An 18950-nucleotide genomic window follows, 5' to 3' on the forward strand; every position below is an offset into this window, starting at 1 on the left:
AACGTTCTCTGGTTAAAAAGGTTTTAAAAAATATGAGCTTTCGGCTATTATAGGATAATAGGATAATTGTAGGAGAAACTGGCAGATGGTTTAAAACCCGAAGAAAGGAACATCAACGAAATCTTAAAAACTATACGAGTGGCTCGAACATTGCCAACCATGCCTGGGAAAACAATCACACGATTGACTTTTAGGGCGCTACCGTGATAGACAAAGGTAATTACCGCGTTCGGAAAACACTAGAATCTTGGCATACCGCAAAAACTGTCGGCGCAGACAATAACTCTAAACCGTTACCAAGACAATATTCTATCTTATTTTCACACTTCTATTGTATTTTTTAGTTTTTAATTTTTTCACACCCTCCCCTGTATATATTTCCATTCACGCGCTTATATTTTTTACATTCGTTAAAGGCTATAGTATAATAGCCGAAAGCTCATATTTTTTAAAACCTTTTTAATCAGAGAACGTTTTTTTTACCTTTTTCACGATTGAATTTAAGTTTGCGAACTGGCCCCCCAGGAGAGTCCATTTAAACTCTCTTACCTGAAGTGTTTCGAAAGTATCTTCGTTCGAGATGTTAGAATCATCCTCTTTGTCATTAAAAAAAAGCTTTCAACTGAACGCGGCGAAGGAATTTTTCAACGTCTTGCTTAACTAAAAATTCGTCGGTTTTTTTTTGGGTATGGGAACAAAATTTAAACCCTTACTGCGAACTGATTTTTCTGAATCGGAAAGTAGTAAATTTTCTGGTATGGTAAGTACAGTTTTGAGGTTTTTAAGGCCATGAGTCGCTTGTAATTTGAGGGCCGATAGGTTGGTCGAGTTTTTGGGTCTTAATTTGGTGCAAATGGTTAAAAAGTTTCGAATTGGCATTCTGAATTTTGGCACAGATTTTGGAAAGTTCAGAGCGGCAATATAGAATTTGTTCGCTGAGTTTGTTACGTTTTTGACTCAGCTCTGATTGTGATTCTCATAATATTACGTGAAAAAAAATTTTGGGCGCACTGAATTTGATGACGATATTGATTAGAGTTTTTTGGAGAAAGTGTTTGTGGGACAGGTAATTTATTGTTAACAACTGAGTTGAAAACGTAAATTGGTAAAGGGTAAAAACACTGACGTTTCGAGCGTTAACCCTTCGTTAGAGCGATTGGAGGAATTGTGGGTTGTGTATGTTGATATGCAGAAAGTGGAGCTACGCTATTGGTGGGAATATGGTGACGAGAAAACAGTAACCTAAAGGTCTGTTAAAAAACATTCGCGAACATTCCGATAAGTGCGTGGTAGATGACAATCGAAACTCACCACATAAACTACGAAGTCTGAGAAACTGTGAAAAAGGTATGGAATTCTTGACGTGTGATGGATGTGAAGATATACAACAAGTAACTATGTGAATCTGTCGGTTTGTAGTAAACACTAATATAAACCGTTGCCTTCAATTGAAATTTTGATTTCTAGAAAAGCCAAAGAAGTGTCAGAAATTTCCCAGGTATATTTAAGAGCCGGATGAAAGGAATTGACGATGGTTATAAATTGAGTGAGCTCCTCTCTGGTAGAGGAGGTAGCGCCGATGCAATCGTCAATTTAACGGTCGTAGAGCCGTGGTATTGACTAAAAAATTGATGTTCGATAAAACCTACGAAAAGATTGGCGTAGCTAGGTCCCATTTTTGTACCCATAGCCACGCCATTAGTTTGTTTGTAGTAGTTACCACCGAATGAAAAGCAATTGAATGTGAGTACTGGTTCGACCAAACGGAGTAGTGTTTCAGAGCTGGGTTCCTTAACATAGGTAGAGGTCGGCCCGCCAAACAACAACTACGCCGCCTTTGTTGGTCGCTTTAATGACTATATCCTCGCGTTTTTTTAGACTTTTTAGTGCAGTCCACTCTTCCGAAGAAAGATTCCCTTGGTGTTACGATTGAATTAAGTTTGTTGATATCGTGGCGACATTTTTTGATGAAAAAATCTAAAGATCCGAACTGGCCCTCTGAGGGAGTCCAGTCGAATCTGAAGTGTTTCGAAAGTATCTTTGTTCGAGATGTTAGAATAAGATGTTTGTGGGACACTGCGCTCGCGAACCGTTTTTTTTGTTTTTTATCTGTTGCGTTCCTTGCTTTGCAGTTAAGAAATTAAAAGTTAAACTTTCGGAATTGAAGTTATTGTTCGTTTTTGGATGTTAAACAAAAGGAAATTGTCTCAAATGTCATCAAAGAGCGTTCCGATTTCTATAGCGGTCTTACATTTCCGGGTGAAATCCAACAAGAACTTAAACAATAGCATGATATACGAATACTTAACGACCCACGAAACATAGGTGACGTGAAGTTGTAATGAAAAGGATCAGCTAAAAGGCATTTTCCCTTTGATTGAAACTACTGATTTTTGCCCTTGTTGAGTTAAGCCTTCCGTTAAGACAGCTAAGGAAGAAAAAAGATAAAGAAAAAAGATAAAGAAAACAAAAGCATCAGCTTCAGGGGTTTTTACCCCTAATTGATTCTAGAACATAACGTAAACAAGGTACGGGTTTTTTCTCCTGACAATGGAAAAAACCGTGGGTGATTTCATTTGTAATATAATATATCCTCCACTTTCTAATAATCAACAACTGTTCCTTCCTCGCATCTCGAGCGAGTTGCTCCTTAGTGGGTGAGTGTGTTGTTTTCGCGTTTTCTGTAATTAATTAGTGTGCATGTAAGTTTGTTTTGGATGATCAGCGTTGCATTAATCACAGAAGGCAATCTCTTCTATCCTTGATACCCTATGACTTTATCTTTCTAGTACTTTTCGACGGTAAGCAATCTGGAAAACGGGACTTAACAATTGGTTAGGACGCTGAACTTGTAAATATGGTTCCTCCTGCTACTCTCTGGATTTGTTCTCGGTCGCTCCCAGTTTAAAACCTCGCGCTGTATAAATAGCCAGCTGGTCTGCCTCTTGCTAGTTGGGATTTTCTAGCACTTTACCTTTATTTGAAACATAAATTGTTCATCATTTATTTAAAGAGACATGCTTTCTCAGATCTTCTGAAGCAAAACTTAACACTTCAAATTAGAAGCGTAACGGTCTGCTAAACAAACATTTGCCGCATAAAGCGTGATTGGTTGGCTGATTCCTTTACATCTTAACATGTCAACCGGTTACAACTGCTTCCTCTTAACAGTGCATGTCACCACTGACTGCCTTTCGCAATGAAACTTCATGTACTTCGATAGCCGAAAGATAAAATTTTTATAACAGTCTAATAACAGCCATTCTTTTACAACGTTTGCTTCATATCAATTTAATGACAATTACCACACGTCCATTATTTTTGGTAAAAATTCACCGTTCTTTGATTAATGCCTCATGTGCATTCTTTGAAAAATCTTCAATATCTTTAACGAGTACGACCTAAGACATTCAAGCACAAATATGATTTTTTGTAATCAAAGGCGCCTGCAGTAAAGAAGTTGTTGTCGAGACCACTGCGTTAGTTTTCACCTCTGATCTCCTTTGAAGCCGTCATATTGTGTCGCGCAGCACTCCCTCATGAGAGTTCTCTTGGGTGAGTATTACATGACATCCGAGAGTGTTTGGGGTGAGAATATTTTCAAGTCTTCATGATATATTGAAACGTTTGATTCTCTTACTCAACAGAGTCTGTGAATGATGGCTACAAACGTTCATTATCAAGCTGGGATCTTCCTCTTTTGCTGCGTGATGCTGTCCGCTGGCTTACAAGTGGAAGTAAAAAGTTTGAAATATTGCGGTAAAACGTTTCTCCCTTACTTAATGAATTATTAGCTAATTTTTGAGGGTATTCCTATTTTTTCTTGTGTAAAATATCATCAATTGATAGGGCATAATTTAGGGTGTCAACTTTTTTTGTCCCTTTGAAGTCCAGGATAAGTCCAGAAAGAAACTGGGTGCTGTTTGAAGACTATAGGGGCCAGGGGATGGATGTCTTTATGGGTGTAGAGCTGTAGATAGCCCAGCATGGCGTGCATTGAATTGCATCGTTGTATTCCAGGTCCTCCGGATAAAACCTTAAAGTACAAGGTTTCTCCATGGCCCGTGATAACAGCTGCTGATTCCGTCAAAGTCACGGCTACGTTCACCCCTGGTAAGTCGTTGTGTTACTTTTTAAAAGAGCTCACTTAATCAACCCGAGTTGGAGAATAGTTGTCAGACATTACAGTTTGGCGGTAAAAACGTTTCAATGTCGGTGGTCAAACCTAACTTCAAATATTTTAGTGGAGAGAAGGCAATAAGAACGGAGTCGTTTTATTGTATTGTGACTGGACATGAGAGGATAAAATTCTCTTTGGCTAGACCAAGGAAGTAGTCAAGATAATCGACACTCTCCTTTATAGCGTGATCCCATCGCTTACTAATCTTCTCAGTTTTAGGTTTGTCTTAAACACGAACAATTTCAAAGAGTTTCTCATAAAATCTTTTCTATATTTCTCCTTACAGCGAGAGACATTTTCTCTTTGTCTTTCTTTGTCAACATCACGAAAGATGGAAAAACCATCATCGAACGGAGTAAGGAGTTGAATTGCGATCACGTGCCATACCACTGCTATTTCTCAGCAGACGGTGAGTATTCATCAGGAATACTTAATCAAGATACAATTTCCTTGAATTCATTGAAGGAGTAGTTTACACCTATTCTGCATAAAATATTTCCTGGTATTTTTCGTCACACGATTCAGGAGAAAAAATATTATTTTATTCTCCGAGACACTCAGTTACTCCCTGGAGGTTTTCAGCTTTGGTAAACAGCAGAACTTATTACAGAGAAGTTCTTCATATTATGTATTTTGCATTACAGTTGTTATAAGTACGAAACTTATCAAATGTTAAATCTCACAAAGATAAGCAAAGATGAAGAAAATAAAACTGGTCCATTTTATAAACAAGAAAAAGTATCTGGCGAAATTTCTCTTTTTATCTGCACTTTTAGTTGGTTACTTTTCTTACGTATTTTACTAGCCAAAACGAAGGAATGCGTTTATGCGCGACATAACTGTCTCACCTCTTATTTCCTCCAAGAGACCTACACCTTAACCAGAACACTACGCCTTAACGTAACCAAGGTTCCCCCCACCTTTAAGGTATAGTACTTAATAGTTTTTTTCCATACATATTGGCTCCAGAGAAGAGAAACATTCTATTTACTTAATGTTTTTAACACATACTGTACTGGCATCTCGATGGCTAACCCATGATGCGCTTATCGTGAAATTATTGGAGTCTAATCCATGCATCCACCACATCTTCTCTCGTTCTGCTGTTTGTTTGTTTTTATAATTTGATATATCGACAATCAATTCATTGCCTTTTTTTGAAAATAGGGGAAACTTGGAGGCACATTCATGCTGTTCAATCAGGAGCAGTTCTGCGTTTTCTGCGCCCAGGCGGTAGTGGTCGTGTCATGAGCTAATCACTGCTGACTCAATGGACCAAGGCATCCACTAGTTTTTGAACTTGAGGCTGAACTTAACTTCTTTTCAATATCGACATTTAGTTTTAATTTCGTGTGGATATATTTAGAAGAGATACAATCGTAACTCCAAGTTCAAGACGCGACGCATCTGTTGTTGTAAACGTAATTCTAGAAACTTTGTCGCTCAACTGTTTTTTTTTTTGTTTTCTTTTTAATCCTTCTGTTGCTTTTTGTCGAACGCGTTTTTAAGGAATTGATTTGATTGGTTCTACAGCAGTGCACTTATTTTGTTTACATTTTCTGGAAAAAAGGAATTTTCAGTGAGGCCTCTTTTCTTATCATTTTGTCTACGCGTTATGACTATCTTAGGCCACTGCATTTATGCGTGTTTTTTATTTTTTTTTTTAAAGTTGAACCTATTTTTCAAATTTTTTTAGTAGTTATGCGTGGAAAACTGCGGCCCATCCGTGATATCCTTTAAGTATGTTGGTGAAGCGGAAGGTTTTATAGCCTGTGGCTTGCGTTTTCAAGAGGCATCTATCAGTCCTACACGTATACAAATAGAAATTGATGTGTAACTTTTGTATTTTGCTGAAATAAAGTGTTTGCGCAAATAGGAGTCCGTAGTCACTGCATAGGTAGAAACCGCCTCACCTGACGGGGTACAAGATGTTGAAGTCTTGCGATGTAATATGCTTTAAACCAAATATATGCTTATGTAGATGGCGTCTCGAGCAAAGAATTAAATGGGCAATTAACAAACCCTGGTTTTTCCCTCCGTAAAGGAACGGTATATTTTCCAGAAAGGACTGGCTTTTATGACTGCTGATCGAGTTTCGTGATTGAGCGATACATTCCCTAACGTAAAAATGAACTAGAAGCATATTGCAAGGAGATTATGATAGGTGAGTGTCCTGTGGACCCGCACATTGATAAGTGAGTGTCCTGTGGATCGCACATAACGTTTAGGCTAAGCTTCGCACCCGAAAGCTCACTTATCTGGTGTTAAGTATAGTAGGCTGAAAATGAAATGAGGATGGAACGAAAAAACAGCTTAAGAGACAGCGCTGTCGGGTCACCTGATCATTATAATCTAAAGAACAGTAAACACTCGGGCTGTTGGTCTCCTTTTATGAATTGATTATCTTGAAATATGGCCGAAGGTCTGCTATTTTTTTTCGAAACAGTTATTACTTGAGTTTCTCGGAAAAAGAAAAGAAAAAAAGTGAATCATTAACAAGTGATACGTTATCGGAAGAAATACTTTACTACAATATACTTTTGTTTTGATGTTTTCCAACATCAAAACATTGGAAGCTTTCTTCTCCTTCTCATTTCCACCAGCAGGAAAGTTTCATAATTTTGAGTGATAATCGCAAATATGGTCTTCCCTTCCTCTGAAAAACAACTTGCCGTCCAATTCTGACATAAATTCGTATCCCCGAGGAGGCATCAATCGACATCAAGAACATCTACCGCTGTTAGAAACAAGCACAAGTTGGAAGCAGAACACAATAGGACCGGCTCAAGAGGGACGGATGACCAATTCGTAGGAAAAACATACGAAGTTGATAGAATTAGAATTATGATTTGGTAAATTTCTATTCCATTTGTAATATAAAGGGAGAGGTTATTCGTTTGAACGCGAGCGTGAGACGAAGAGAAAATTCTATGCGGAATCGAACCTCGTCCAACCAAAAGCGTAGACAATAAGGGGCTTTGAAAAGATAAACGCAGTTTGTTCAAAAGCTACGGGAAGCTACAGATTTAACTGAAGCAAAAACACCGTGACCAATACGCTGTTTCGATCACTGTTTTACAATTTTGAAAAAATCAAATTGTAATGATTACTTTTATTGATGATCATGATAGACTTTTGTAATAATAGTAGGGGAGTAAAAGAGCCCTACATGTGGAATACAAGGAGTTAAAATCATCATGAAAAATTTCTACGATTCTCTAATCGCTCCATGTTTTATTACTTTTTTGACATGGTGCAATCAGATTTACCTCAGAACTACTCTGCCATATGATAAACGAGCATTTTTTTTAAAAGGGGGCCATTATCCTGCTGCGCGCGTTACAAAACGTGTACAAATAATAGCTCAACGACGAAGACTCAGCACTACGGCGAGGAATACCAGACAACGTTATTGCAATTAGGTGTAAATCAAGGGGTGAAATTGAGCAGGACATTTCTATCCCAAAAACAACTGCATCCGATACAGTTAATTTTGGGATAGCGTTGTACTCCTTTCTACCTGAGCAAAGAAATTTCGAAAGTCTCCCTTACGAGTTATGTGAGAACGGGAACAGCGGGTATATACGCCATGGCTGAATGCCAACAGCGATGAGACCTGGAAACCTCAAAACTCGTTACCAGTCCTTCCAGAGCCTTAGGTCAACAAAAATGGCGAGATGACGTTCGTGGAAGTGTTGAAAGTGGTATTTTCATTTCGATAGCAAGAGTAGTTGCTTCAAAGAAAGGCAATAATGGCTGATCGGAATAGAACACGATCCAAAATTTACGAGACGTTAAATAACCCTGAACTTCGCTGTAAAACGGGGTAAGTGTGGGATTCACATCCGCTTGTGCTGTCATGAGCATTTTCAATTCATCTAATGTTCATGTAGTTCAGATCTTCGAAGTCATCATTTTCGCAAGTTCACGAAGTTAAACGTATAGGTTCCTTTACGTAACGTTTATCTATGCATGTTGAGAAGAGGATATCTGCACGAGGGTCCTCTTGCGATTGTAGAATCGAAAAATACTCCTAACTAGGGTAAAGGTTGATTTCTGAGAGAAGAGAAACGATTTTTCCCTATTTCCTGTACATTTTTCGTTTCGTTTTGGAAGAGCTACATCATATTTGTTCCCGGCGCTCAAAATTTTTCAAAATTATTTTCAGTCGCTTACAAGTTTTCATGGCCTCTTATTAGTATTATAGATGTCTGGAAGTGGTAAAACGACCACAAAAGATGGGTTTTGTTGTATGGTATTCATGGCCTCACGTTGCGTTACGTTGAAATACTGTGAGAATAGCAGTGAAATTTGACCTCTCATGACTCTCATGTGATTTGATGTAATTCTGGATGGTAACATTTATTGAAACTATCGTTTACTACACTTTTGCATCTTTTGGTATTTCTGCTGTCCCCTTTTTAAATTTACCTTTTCAATTGATGTTAACTCCTTTAGCTTTCATGGAAAGAAATGTGTTTATTGTACGATGTTTTAGATTCAATATCGTTTGAGCATTTAAACAAGTTATATTTTATCTTCATCAATATTGGTTCAATTAATATATAAAACTGTTATTTGTGCATTTATTACCAGGCATGGTAATATGTTGAACAATATTGTTATGATACAGGACTCAAAACTGTTGTGGCTAGTGCAGTTTTGAATGCAACTATTGTAAATGTAATAAATATATCTTTAATGTCAACCTAAGTTCTGGTCTGGTCTCCAAATTTTCAGCTGAATGGCTCCTCGAATTTAAGTTTCTTGGTGGAGAGAGAAAAAAGAATTTTTGTGTACTCACATCTTGAAAAAATGTTACTTGAACTTACCAGTACATGTATTTACATGTTAACAAAGTTTTTCATTGCGTTGTGGTCTTCAATATGTGTATATACATGTTATTCAGTCTGTTAAACAAGTGTTTTCACTGTAGTGAAATATTCTGTTTATATGACTGTGTAGATACTGTAAACAGTCCAAAATTATTATGCAATTGTGACTGTCCAAATTGTACGTGAAATTAACTTGGTTTAGGATAAGGTGCATAAAAATATATATCCTCTTTTGGGAAAAATTTAAAGTGTATAATAATATTATACATGAAGAGACTCTAGTCAAGTTACTTTGGGTTCTTTATATAATTGATGTGAAAAATGTGCTAATAAACTTGATTTGCCTTTTCGTAGTTGTGGTTTCTATGGAAACCCAGCATGGAGAGGTTACTGTTCAGTATGCTACAGAGAGGTGTATCTTAAGCAGCAGAGGGCACGAGCTGCATCACATAGCAGAGAAGATGCGTTATCTGGTGGCTCTCACAATTTCCAAACAGAGGGTAAAAGCTTGATATTCTGTGATTCATTCATCATCTTTGATTTCTGTATCCTGGTATAGTATTTACTAAAACAGGGATAGATATCCTTTGCTATTCATCTTTGCACAACCTGCACAGGATTTGTGCTTGAAAATAATATTGAAATCATCTTTTTGTGCTGTGCTATCTCACTATTTTTAGTAAATACTAATTAAAACAACCATTCACTTCAGTGTTGGTGGTGAGTGGTGGATATTAACCTTGTGGCCTGGCAGCTCGGTAAATAAACACCACTACCCACCTCACTAGCCTTATTCACTCTGGTGAATAGTTGTCAATAAACTATAAATCAGTGAATCACGTATATTTAACTGAGGGTCTGAATGTCTCCTCTTTTTTTGCCTCTCACCTGGCGGTTATTGACATTAAATAACTTTGAAAAGGAACAAAATCTATTAGCAGTGGTTTAAAAGGATTTCCTAGTGGAAGCTAATAGTGCTTTTCAAAAGAAACTTAATTCAAATCTGCAAATGAGGGCAGAAAAAAAAATTAAAAATTTTTTTTCTGTTTTTAATAATTATCACTATCAATGGTAACTCTAAGGTCATTCATAAGTATGCATTCACACTCTATAACACCATCCTTACAGTTTTTGTTATTGTTATTGAGTGCTTTGAATTTCCTTTGTAGTGGGGCATGAGGAAGAAGAATCAGGAGGAAAACTCAAGTTCAACAAATTCGAAGAAAAAAAGAGGTTCCAGTTAGAATCCAAAAAGTAAGATTTAATACTGGTGTGCATTTGTATGCTTGTTTTGACTAAAATGTAGAAATTGATTCATGGCGAATCTGATTTCTTTTTCAGTAATTTCTGTTATTCAATGTTTATCAAGATAACTTAAAGTTGACTGAGGTGATCAGAAAATTGTTCATTTACCTGATATGGCTCTAGCCAGAATCAGATGTTCCATGGACTAACCAGCATGGAATTTAGATTCTTCTTTATGATTACCTTTATTTAAACCTACAGTAGATTTTAGTGTTATATTTTACTAAACATTAAACCACACTGACTTGTATCAGTAATTATTTAATGTGTAATTTGTGTCTTGACAGACAAAGTGTCAAGAAATTATTCAAAAAGAGTCCAGGCAGATCTTCTGTACCAGATGCTGCAAATTTATCCCCATCTCAAGGTGAGCTCTGATGGTGTGCATTGCTATTGTTCTTGGAAAGGGTGTTTCATATGGTTCTTATTGTTTTGTTGTTAAAATCGTGTAAGATAGAGTTTCTTAGTCTCTTGTGTGTAGAACAACATTCATGCACATGTGCTTAAACCACGGTCTGCTTGATTGGATCTCTTTATTTGCGCAAGTTTTGCAGAAGTCAAATAATTTTGAGTAAGGCCGGTTTTCACATGTTTCACTCTGTTATGCCAGGGACAGGGGGTTCATTCAAGCCTTCCCACTGGCTTGTTTTAAATTTGGTGTTTACAAATGTTGGCTTGATAGCTAAGACAGACATGATATACACAGCAGTGGCTTTTTTTAATATTGTCTATCAAAATTGTGTCAACTTACAGGTGTTGATAAGCATCATGACTCTCCATATAAGGAAAGAAGATCATGTTCAAATGCAAAGCTTGCTACATATTTTTCGCTCACAAATTTTTCATATTGGTAGTATTGTAATTATTTTGTCCCTTCTGATAGTAGTCTTGAATTAACCCATGATGGGCTTGTTTATGGTAAATTGTAATCTCCTATAGTTGAGCCTGAAAAGAGTGTTTCAAGTTTCCGGGATTTCCTAAAGACCCTCAGGAAACCAGCAGCACAAGATGTCAATGACAAATGCAAAGTGTGAGTAATTTTGATTGTTTTAAAATTCATCTATTTTCAAAAGTTGTAAAAAGTGGTTTTGTTGATGTGTGTTCTAGTGGTTCATTTTTTATCTCTTTATCTGTGCGTACATGAGAGGCTTTTTTACATTATGTAGTCTGTGCTTTGTTCATCTGCATTTTAATCCAGAGTGTCCCTCAGCAAATATCAATCTTGACCAGTTTTTTGCCAGTTAAACTTTTTTATGTGAAACTTAGATTAATGCTCTTAATTATTTACAGACAGCTATACGTCTGTTTTATTGGCTACTTATCTGATGTAGTAAATTTTATTAATAGTACAGGTAACCTTTTAAAACAGGTTGGCTGAGTGTTTAAGGTGTTGGAATACATTTTGGTGGCCCCATGTTCAAATTCAACCATAATTTATAGTTTGAGTTATCTCATGAATATCAATTCTGCTCCTTACTCACATTTACAAAATAGTCATATGGTCTTCTTCCACCTAACTGAGATTTTAGTTGTCACAAGGGAAGATTATCTCCTTCTGGTTCATCAGGAACTGTGTCATCTCTCTAAATTCATTTCTTTTTTCTTTTGACAGGTTTGTTCAGAGCATTTTAAACAACCCATCTCTGAAGGTGGAAGAACAGAGTCAGTTGGTTCATGACTTTTATGGGGTGAGTTTTTAGCACATGAAGGACACTTGAAACAAAAGAAACAAACAAACAAAACGCATAGTGAATGGTATGTTTGATTTTGAATTATTTCAACCTATATTAATATTGCTTCATTTCTTTAACCATTATCCATTTTAGGCAATGTCAGAGCATCTACAGTCCCATCAGTTGTTTCAAAATCAGCCACAGGAAGTGATTGACAGAACATTGGATGGTGTAGAAAAACACATCATGACAAAGTTGTATAGAGTGTATGTACATGTACAATGAAAGCTGCTCTTTTAAAGGGAACAACTTACTGGGTTTTGTGTCATAGAGATAAGGAAATGTTTATTCTGTAGTATGATCTGAGGATACCCTCTATCTGAGCTTGAGCAAAATCACCACACTCCATCAATGTTTAGCACTCAATGGATAAGGAAAAATATTTAACTTTTATTAGTATTAAAGTGATTCAGCATGATTGAAAGAGAGAGAAAGATTTTCTTGAATGTTTTGAATGTAACTGTACTAACTTAAGTAAACTGTCATGAAAAAAGTTTTACTGCTCTGCATTATTCTGTATTTGGTGGTAAATGTACATCCACATTATTTTCAGCCTTTTTACCCTTTACACCCAAACATCAGTATGGATTTTCTCTATACTTTTTTCATACATTTCCTAAGGTTCTGTTAAGGAGAATTTGGTGATCATCTCTTCTATTCTTATGACCTTAACATTTGATTCAAGGGGGTGATATTTTAAAGAGAAATTAGATGCTAGCCATACTTAAGGGTCAAAGGGCTATGACCTTCTGTACATGTTGACTTGACAAACTTGAAATTTAACCAGCAGCTTGTACATTAATTTTGCAGTGTTTTCTGTCCAGCTTCTACGGATGATGAAGCTAGAGATTTGGCAAATCAAAAGCGTATAAGAAGTTTTAACTGGATAACTCCTCAGCATCTAGATGCTGCGATAAATCCTAGCAGTGACAAGGTACAGCAGTTGATTGAGGAAGCACAAGAAGGTATGATTCATTTTTGTGTAATGTCTATGGGTATTTCTTTCAGAGCTTGTGTTAATGTTGTTGTGACAAGTGCTTATTAAGTTTTGTAATTACCATATTGGGTTATGAAGATAAAGTGGAGTGGGTAAAGAGGTGTACATGTATTAGAGAGCTGGTAGGTGAGAATGATTGGTTCTTTTGCTATATACTCTATTTGATTTAACTAATGCATTGTGGTGGCTTCAAATCTTACTGCCTGAAAATACCCCTGCTATGCAGGATACAGCAAGTAGTCATTAGAATTAGAATGGTGGCCTGTGTCCATTCACCTTGCTCTTATCAAAGAAATTTAAAGAGGACTAAGGGTCATTATGTTTGCAAAGAGGATGGATCTACATGTCCATTATCAGGCCAAATGGTTAATTAGAAGTGATAACGTTAAAGTTAAAATGAAGCACCTCAGAAAAGCGATTACAATGATATAAATTAATTGTGAAGAGGTGATTACATAATTATACTTATTGTCTTTGTTCACGACTTTTGTTTTTTTTCGTAGCTTAGTTTTTTTTCTTATCATAGCTTTTGTTACCTTTGTTAACTAGTCTTGTTGTGAGAAAGACTTTTTTCCCTGATCTGATGAAATATTTGGTAGCAGAGTGGTAAAGTGCCTTCTGAAGGATCAGGATATTAATTTTTTTGTTGTTGTTATGTCCAACCAACAGTGTACGTGAAGGTTCATCCTTTTAGCCTCAGAATCTCTCTTTTTTTTTTCTTTTTTTCATGAAATGGTTTGACATTTACAGCTTTCCAAGTGCCTTAGTTTAGAATGCTCTCTAGTTATGCACACATACCTTTCTGGTTTGGCAGTTGCAGCTTTCTTAGCGCCTTAGTTTGTAATGCTCTCCAGCAATGTGCACAAACTTTTCTTTGCATGACTCAAGGGTTCATTGCCCATCAGTGTTCCTGGACTGGAAGAAACACTTTGGTTTGTCATTTGATATCTTGTAACCAGAATGCTCAAGCCATTATGAGATGTTTACTGCCTTTTGTCCATTGTTATGGCACAGTATAATAGTATATTTAAAATTTTAAGGCATGTCAATTGTGCACTTTATAGTTTTGGAATGCAGTATGTATGTTTATTTCTTTTTCACTTAATCTTTGTTTTTCCTCCAGATCTGGTGGAAATAAACACAAGGAGAGCTCCTCAGGATAAACTAGCTTGTGTTGTGCGTTGCTGCAAGAACATATTCAGTATCCTTAATTGCTCTACAATCTCTGCCATTTTAACATTCTGACTTAATAGTGAAACTGCTTTTAAATTTTAAAAGTGATGGTATGCATTAGCAAATATAAGTTTTATGTGGATTTTAAGTTATAGTGTATTTACAAAAAATAATTTCTTGAACTCTCTTTGAGAATTAAGGCTATATAGTGATGATCTCTTAACCCCCCCTCCCTCCCTCCCTCTCCTTAACCCCCTCTCTCTCCCCCTTCCTTCCTTCCCTTAATCCCCCTCTCTCCCTCCCTTCCTTCCTTCCCTTAACCCCCCTCTCTCCTTCCCATCTTCCCTTCCCTTAATTCCCCTCTCTCCCTCCCTTCCCTTAACCCCCCTTTCTCCCTCCCTTCCCTTAACCCCCCTCTCTCCCTCCCTTCCCTTAACCCCCCTTTCTCCCTCCTTCCTCCCCTTAACCCCGCTCTCTCCCTCCCTCCCCTTAACCCCCCCTCTCTCCCTCCCTTTCCTTAACCCCCATGCCTATAGATTCAAGTATTGGATCAAAATAATCTGCTTAGATTGATTGCAAATGAAAGACTTCAGCACCTACATGTACATGAAACCTTGGCTGTCTTGACAGTCACTGCAAATGTTCTACCCTAACATTTTGACAGAAATTATTCACTTCTCAACACCTGCTGGAGGAGCAGTTAGTGCCGATGACTTCCTTCCTTGTTTCATTTATGTTGTCTTAAAAGCAAATCCTACAATGCTACATTCCAATGTTCAGTAAGCACTATCTACAATTTATTTACATGTGTTAATTCATTGTTGATATCATTACATGCGAGTGATCAAGGAATCCGAAACTTTTTATAGGATAGCTATATCCTTTAAACCAAGACAGGTGCACTTCAGTTTGTATTACATGCAATGTGGTATTGAAACATGTGTTTTGTCAAAAATTTGAAAATGGTACATTAAGAGATTTCCATACTTACAGAAGGTGGGAAATAAGTTGCTTTGTCAAGTCTTGCATGCTCAGTATATTTCTTGATTGAGAAAAAAAGACATTTTTCCATTTCGAAGGTTTATGAGACAGTGTGTTTTTTTACCAGGTATATCTCCAGATTTTGCAATCCTAACAAACTAATGATGGGAGAAGCTGGATATTACTTCACAAACCTTGTAAGTGGAACCTATGCATAAAGCAATGATCCTGCACAAGTCCCTTTTATAACTGATTTATACTGGTTCTTCTCTTACGCTTGTAGTTCAAACCTGACTTGGTCTCTGGGTCGAAAGATGGGGGTTCAGGGTAATCGGTCAAGTTGACCTAAAGTCATCTCGCTTAAAATCGTGTCGCCCCCGAACCTGAGTCATGTCGCCCGAAATAAAAAGTTCAGTCATCGGATGAAACCGGGTTCGAGACGTAGCGGGGTCGTTGTGTTGTGTTCTCGGGCGAGACACTTGACTCTTATAGTGCTTTTCTTCACCCCAGGAGAATGAACTGTAAGGGAAAGCTGATGAGTACCTTGGGGATACCTTGCAATGAAGTAACATCCCACTCAGTGGTACTATAAGCAATGATAAGCTCCAGACGGATGTGCCACTCGGCTCCAGTGCTGACTTTACCTTTGTACCTTTTTTGTCCTCACATTTCCATTCTTTAATTTCTTTGTCAGTGTTGTGCTTTATCGTTCATTGAGAAGCTTGATGCTCAGGCATTATCCATGTCTCAGGAAGAGTTTAACAGGTAGATAATCACCTTTAGGAACATTTGTACATTGCACCAGATCACTTTCATTTAATTTTCTAGTTTTTGCAGAGCTGTTTTAAACAGAGACGCTCGGAACTCTAAAATTATTTCTGCCATAGTTGTTTTTAGATGTTAATGCAGACTGTATCAAACGTGAATCTTGGGGTGGCGTCTGATGCAGTACTGAGGGAGACGCCATACTTAAACCTCAGCCAGACTTATTGGGCCGGGTATTTAAACAAAGTTTACCCTTTTCTTTTCCTTTTTTTTTTTTTTTTTTTTTTTAATAAAACCATATTCTAAACCATCTTTAATTTAGCCGAACCTTTTATCTGAACAGTTATTTTTGTGAACATTGTCAAGAAGGCCGAAAGCTAACAGTAGGTGGGAACGCAGATTTTTGGATTGTATGGCGCACTTGTTTTGGGTCTTCTGGAAGCATTTATACTGGCTTTTTTAACATGAAAAAAAAGAGCAACAACAGCGCTGTTCTGTGAGGTTTATTACTCACTTATTATATTTGTAACTACACTGAAAGTTACAATATCAAGTTTGTCGAAACTACTTCACTTGTAAGTTAACTTTCCTCTTTGGTTTAAAGAAACATGTATGGGGATGAAAGCGACGGTGCAGAGCAAACCAAACCTGAAGCAGAGCCTCCTGTGACATGCAAGGGTCTGGAACTTATGAAGGTTAATAAAACCGCAACCCAGGGTTTCAATAAAAGTTCGTTACTGGCGGTCTACTCCCGCTTGTAAAACCTCTTACCGATGTCTGCTTAGCCCGAGAGCAGATGCCCGGAATGCTGAAAATTACATTTCCAAGCGTCTAGATTTTAAATTGTTTGTGGGGGAGCATGCGCACAGATCCCCTTAGGGGAAAGGGGCCGTACAGCTCATTTTTCGGGCACAGCCAGCATCGGCTGCCGCTCATGGAAAACGTTTTTGATATCCCTTGCATTCCATTAGTACATGTGTGTTCATTAGTTTATCCATGGTATGTGTAAATGACTATGTAACTATGTACATGCATTCTATCATGAGCTTGAGAGAAAATGCAATCAACTTGGCTCGTTTAACAACCAATCCTGAAACTTTGCTTGCTTGTGGCAGTTTTTGCCTTTCTTTCTTCTCTTTCTGTCTGATTTTGATGGACCTTCAGCTTCGGTCCCTAACCTTATTTACCTCTAAAGTTTTTTTAACAATCTCGAGCCCCGAGATTTACGTATTGGTGTCATTTACGTATTGTTTGTCTGTTTGCCCTCTCAGTCCAATTTAGAGAGGCTTGGCACTTTGAGGGAACGCCAAGTGAAGCTCAAGGAGGACGCTCTTTTACTACAAGCACAAATGACAGAATTCAGGAACAACATAGTAAAGGAGGTAAAGTTGAAATTCCTGCAATTACAGATATCGTTTTTTCTTAACCATCCTCTCAATAATCAGTTACTGCAAGGTGCGGTGGTTTTCAATCGTATTGTTGTGGTTGTTGTTGTTATACTTATTGTTCTGATTACTCATAGCTAACCTTTGATGGTCGCTACTGCCATTGTATTTCTGTAGGTTGACGCTATCTTAGCTGGAACAAGTAAAGGAAACACGTATCTGAAACCAGTTTTAACAGCAGGCGAGCCGCTTGAGACAGGTGTAACTGCGAGTTGATCTACCAAACAAAGATTTCAAGAAAATTTGCAACTGAGACTTGAATCGGCGCAGAAAAGGCGCATCGATCCTGATAAACAGCGAAATTTTCTCACATTTTCCACACCTCCTTCCGTGATCATAAAAATACTGTTTTATGCTATAGTTAAGATATTATGCGCGCTGTCATTGGTCGATGGGTTTGATTACGTGGGATTATAGATGCATGCGCGCATATTTTTTGAGAACTATTTTCTGAAAATAATAGGACTTTTATTTCGTGTCTACAGAAAGTGATTTAGACATTCGCGAGGATTAAGAGAGTTCACAAAATGTAAGCAAGTCTTTCATTGCATCTCGAGTTCACTTAATTTTTCTCGAATTCTTTCAACCTCTCTCTCTCCCTCTCTCCCTCTCTCCCCTCTTCCTGTTGTGTTTAAATACACCTCTGTCGTTATGTCTAGATACGCCTCTGTATTCACGGAAAGAGTCCTCTATTGCTTAAATAGACACTTGCATGCAATTGTACATAGTACTTAATTTTGTTATTATAATTAACCACTGAAGACAGAAGATTCGGGGAGAAGACGATCTGAAAACTGTACTGAAAAAGGAAATTACTGAGAACAAGTTACATAAAATACCACGAACAAGTTTATATGGAAATTATTTAGTTATATGTAATGCAAAAATTGCTATTTATACTTGCATATTTCAATAAATTATATATGTCTATTGTTTTTCACCCCAACTGCAATGTGTACATGATATTTACAATCGAATTCATTGTAGTGTGTTCAGTCGAATCTAAGTTAAATATGACTTTTGATATTCACATAGGACAAGAAATTAAATCTTGCATGAGATTGGAAAGTCTGCGCTCTGCGATCATTTGGGTCAGGATCTGGCTAGGATTGCTGATTTTCTTTTGAAATGTTGTACTATTTCCTCTGTTTTGAAAATCTTCATATTTTTTTTAAAAAATCAAGGATCAAACCTTTCTACATGTCGTATTAGAAATCTGTACTAATTCGCCTCCATCATTGGCCATCCTTACAATATCTTAGCTTCATTCGTCCCTTCATAAAATTCCATGAGAGTCTGGGAAAAAGAGACTCTATTAAATTTTTATGCAACAATGAGAACCTGTTTGGTTCATATACGTTACTTCACGTTTAAATTAAACCACGAGCAGTCTCTCTGTTTCGGCGAAGACCGTCACGCGAGTCAAAAACAGTCGGTGAAAAAAATCTGATGTCAGCCTCAGCGGCCAGAGTTCCGCGCGGTTCGCCCACATAAATTTCTTGTTGTTTTTTTTTCCTTTGGAGGGACTGCGTAAGC

At 37.3% G+C, this 18950-nt stretch overlaps 2 protein-coding genes across 4 annotated transcripts; both read left to right on the forward strand.

The window, feature by feature from the left end:
* Positions 1–643: 643 nt before the first annotated feature.
* On the forward strand, positions 644–6044 carry LOC131772645 (uncharacterized). 3 transcript variants are annotated; one of them, XM_066165681.1, is made up of 7 exons: positions 644–1347; positions 3443–3555; positions 3648–3759; positions 4021–4113; positions 4467–4589; positions 5046–5107; positions 5348–6044. In XM_066165681.1, exons 3-7 carry the CDS (start codon positions 3657–3659, stop codon positions 5429–5431), a joined length of 465 nt encoding a protein of 154 aa, XP_066021778.1. In that variant the 5' UTR covers positions 644–1347; positions 3443–3555; positions 3648–3656; the 3' UTR covers positions 5432–6044. The 3 variants fall into 3 exon arrangements, with proteins under 3 accessions (XP_066021778.1, XP_058944584.2, XP_066021779.1); XM_059088601.2 differs by lacking the exon at positions 3443–3555; XM_066165682.1 differs by lacking the exons at positions 644–1347; positions 3443–3555 and adding an exon at positions 2582–2657.
* Positions 6045–7844: 1800 nt separating this feature from the next.
* On the forward strand, positions 7845–18482 carry LOC131772672 (rab5 GDP/GTP exchange factor). The gene is made up of 15 exons (XM_059088634.2): positions 7845–8006; positions 9370–9515; positions 10185–10269; positions 10608–10687; positions 11260–11350; positions 11933–12008; positions 12147–12259; positions 12864–13018; positions 14174–14251; positions 14888–15002; positions 15332–15401; positions 15899–15969; positions 16574–16664; positions 17241–17351; positions 17532–18482. The coding sequence occupies exons 1-15, from the start codon at positions 7933–7935 to the stop codon at positions 17628–17630; spliced, it is 1455 nt and encodes a 484-aa protein (XP_058944617.2). The 5' UTR covers positions 7845–7932; the 3' UTR covers positions 17631–18482.
* Positions 18483–18950: the final 468 nt, after the last annotated feature.

This window comes from Pocillopora verrucosa, chromosome 4, assembly GCF_036669915.1.
Source record: "Pocillopora verrucosa isolate sample1 chromosome 4, ASM3666991v2, whole genome shotgun sequence".
In the NCBI taxonomy this organism is placed as follows: Eukaryota; Metazoa; Cnidaria; class Anthozoa; order Scleractinia; family Pocilloporidae; genus Pocillopora; species Pocillopora verrucosa.

What these genes read in the sequence shown, in the direction of transcription:
- LOC131772645 (XM_066165681.1), top strand. Translation starts at nt 3,657, where the DNA reads ATGATGGCTACAAACGTTCATTATCAAGCTGGGATCTTCCTCTTTTGC. An exon ending in CTGCTATTTCTCAGCAGACG is followed by an intron (nt 4,590 to 5,045) that starts GTGAGTATTCAT and finishes ATTTCCTCCAAG; the next exon opens with AGACCTACACCTTAACCAGA. An exon ending in AGGTTCCCCCCACCTTTAAG is followed by an intron (nt 5,108 to 5,347) that starts GTATAGTACTTA and finishes TTTTGAAAATAG; the next exon opens with GGGAAACTTGGAGGCACATT.
- LOC131772672 (XM_059088634.2), top strand. Translation starts at nt 7,933, where the DNA reads ATGGCTGATCGGAATAGAACACGATCCAAAATTTACGAGACGTTAAAT. An exon ending in GATTGAGGAAGCACAAGAAG is followed by an intron (nt 13,019 to 14,173) that starts GTATGATTCATT and finishes TTTTTCCTCCAG; the next exon opens with ATCTGGTGGAAATAAACACA. An exon ending in ATGCTACATTCCAATGTTCA is followed by an intron (nt 15,003 to 15,331) that starts GTAAGCACTATC and finishes TTTTTTTACCAG; the next exon opens with GTATATCTCCAGATTTTGCA.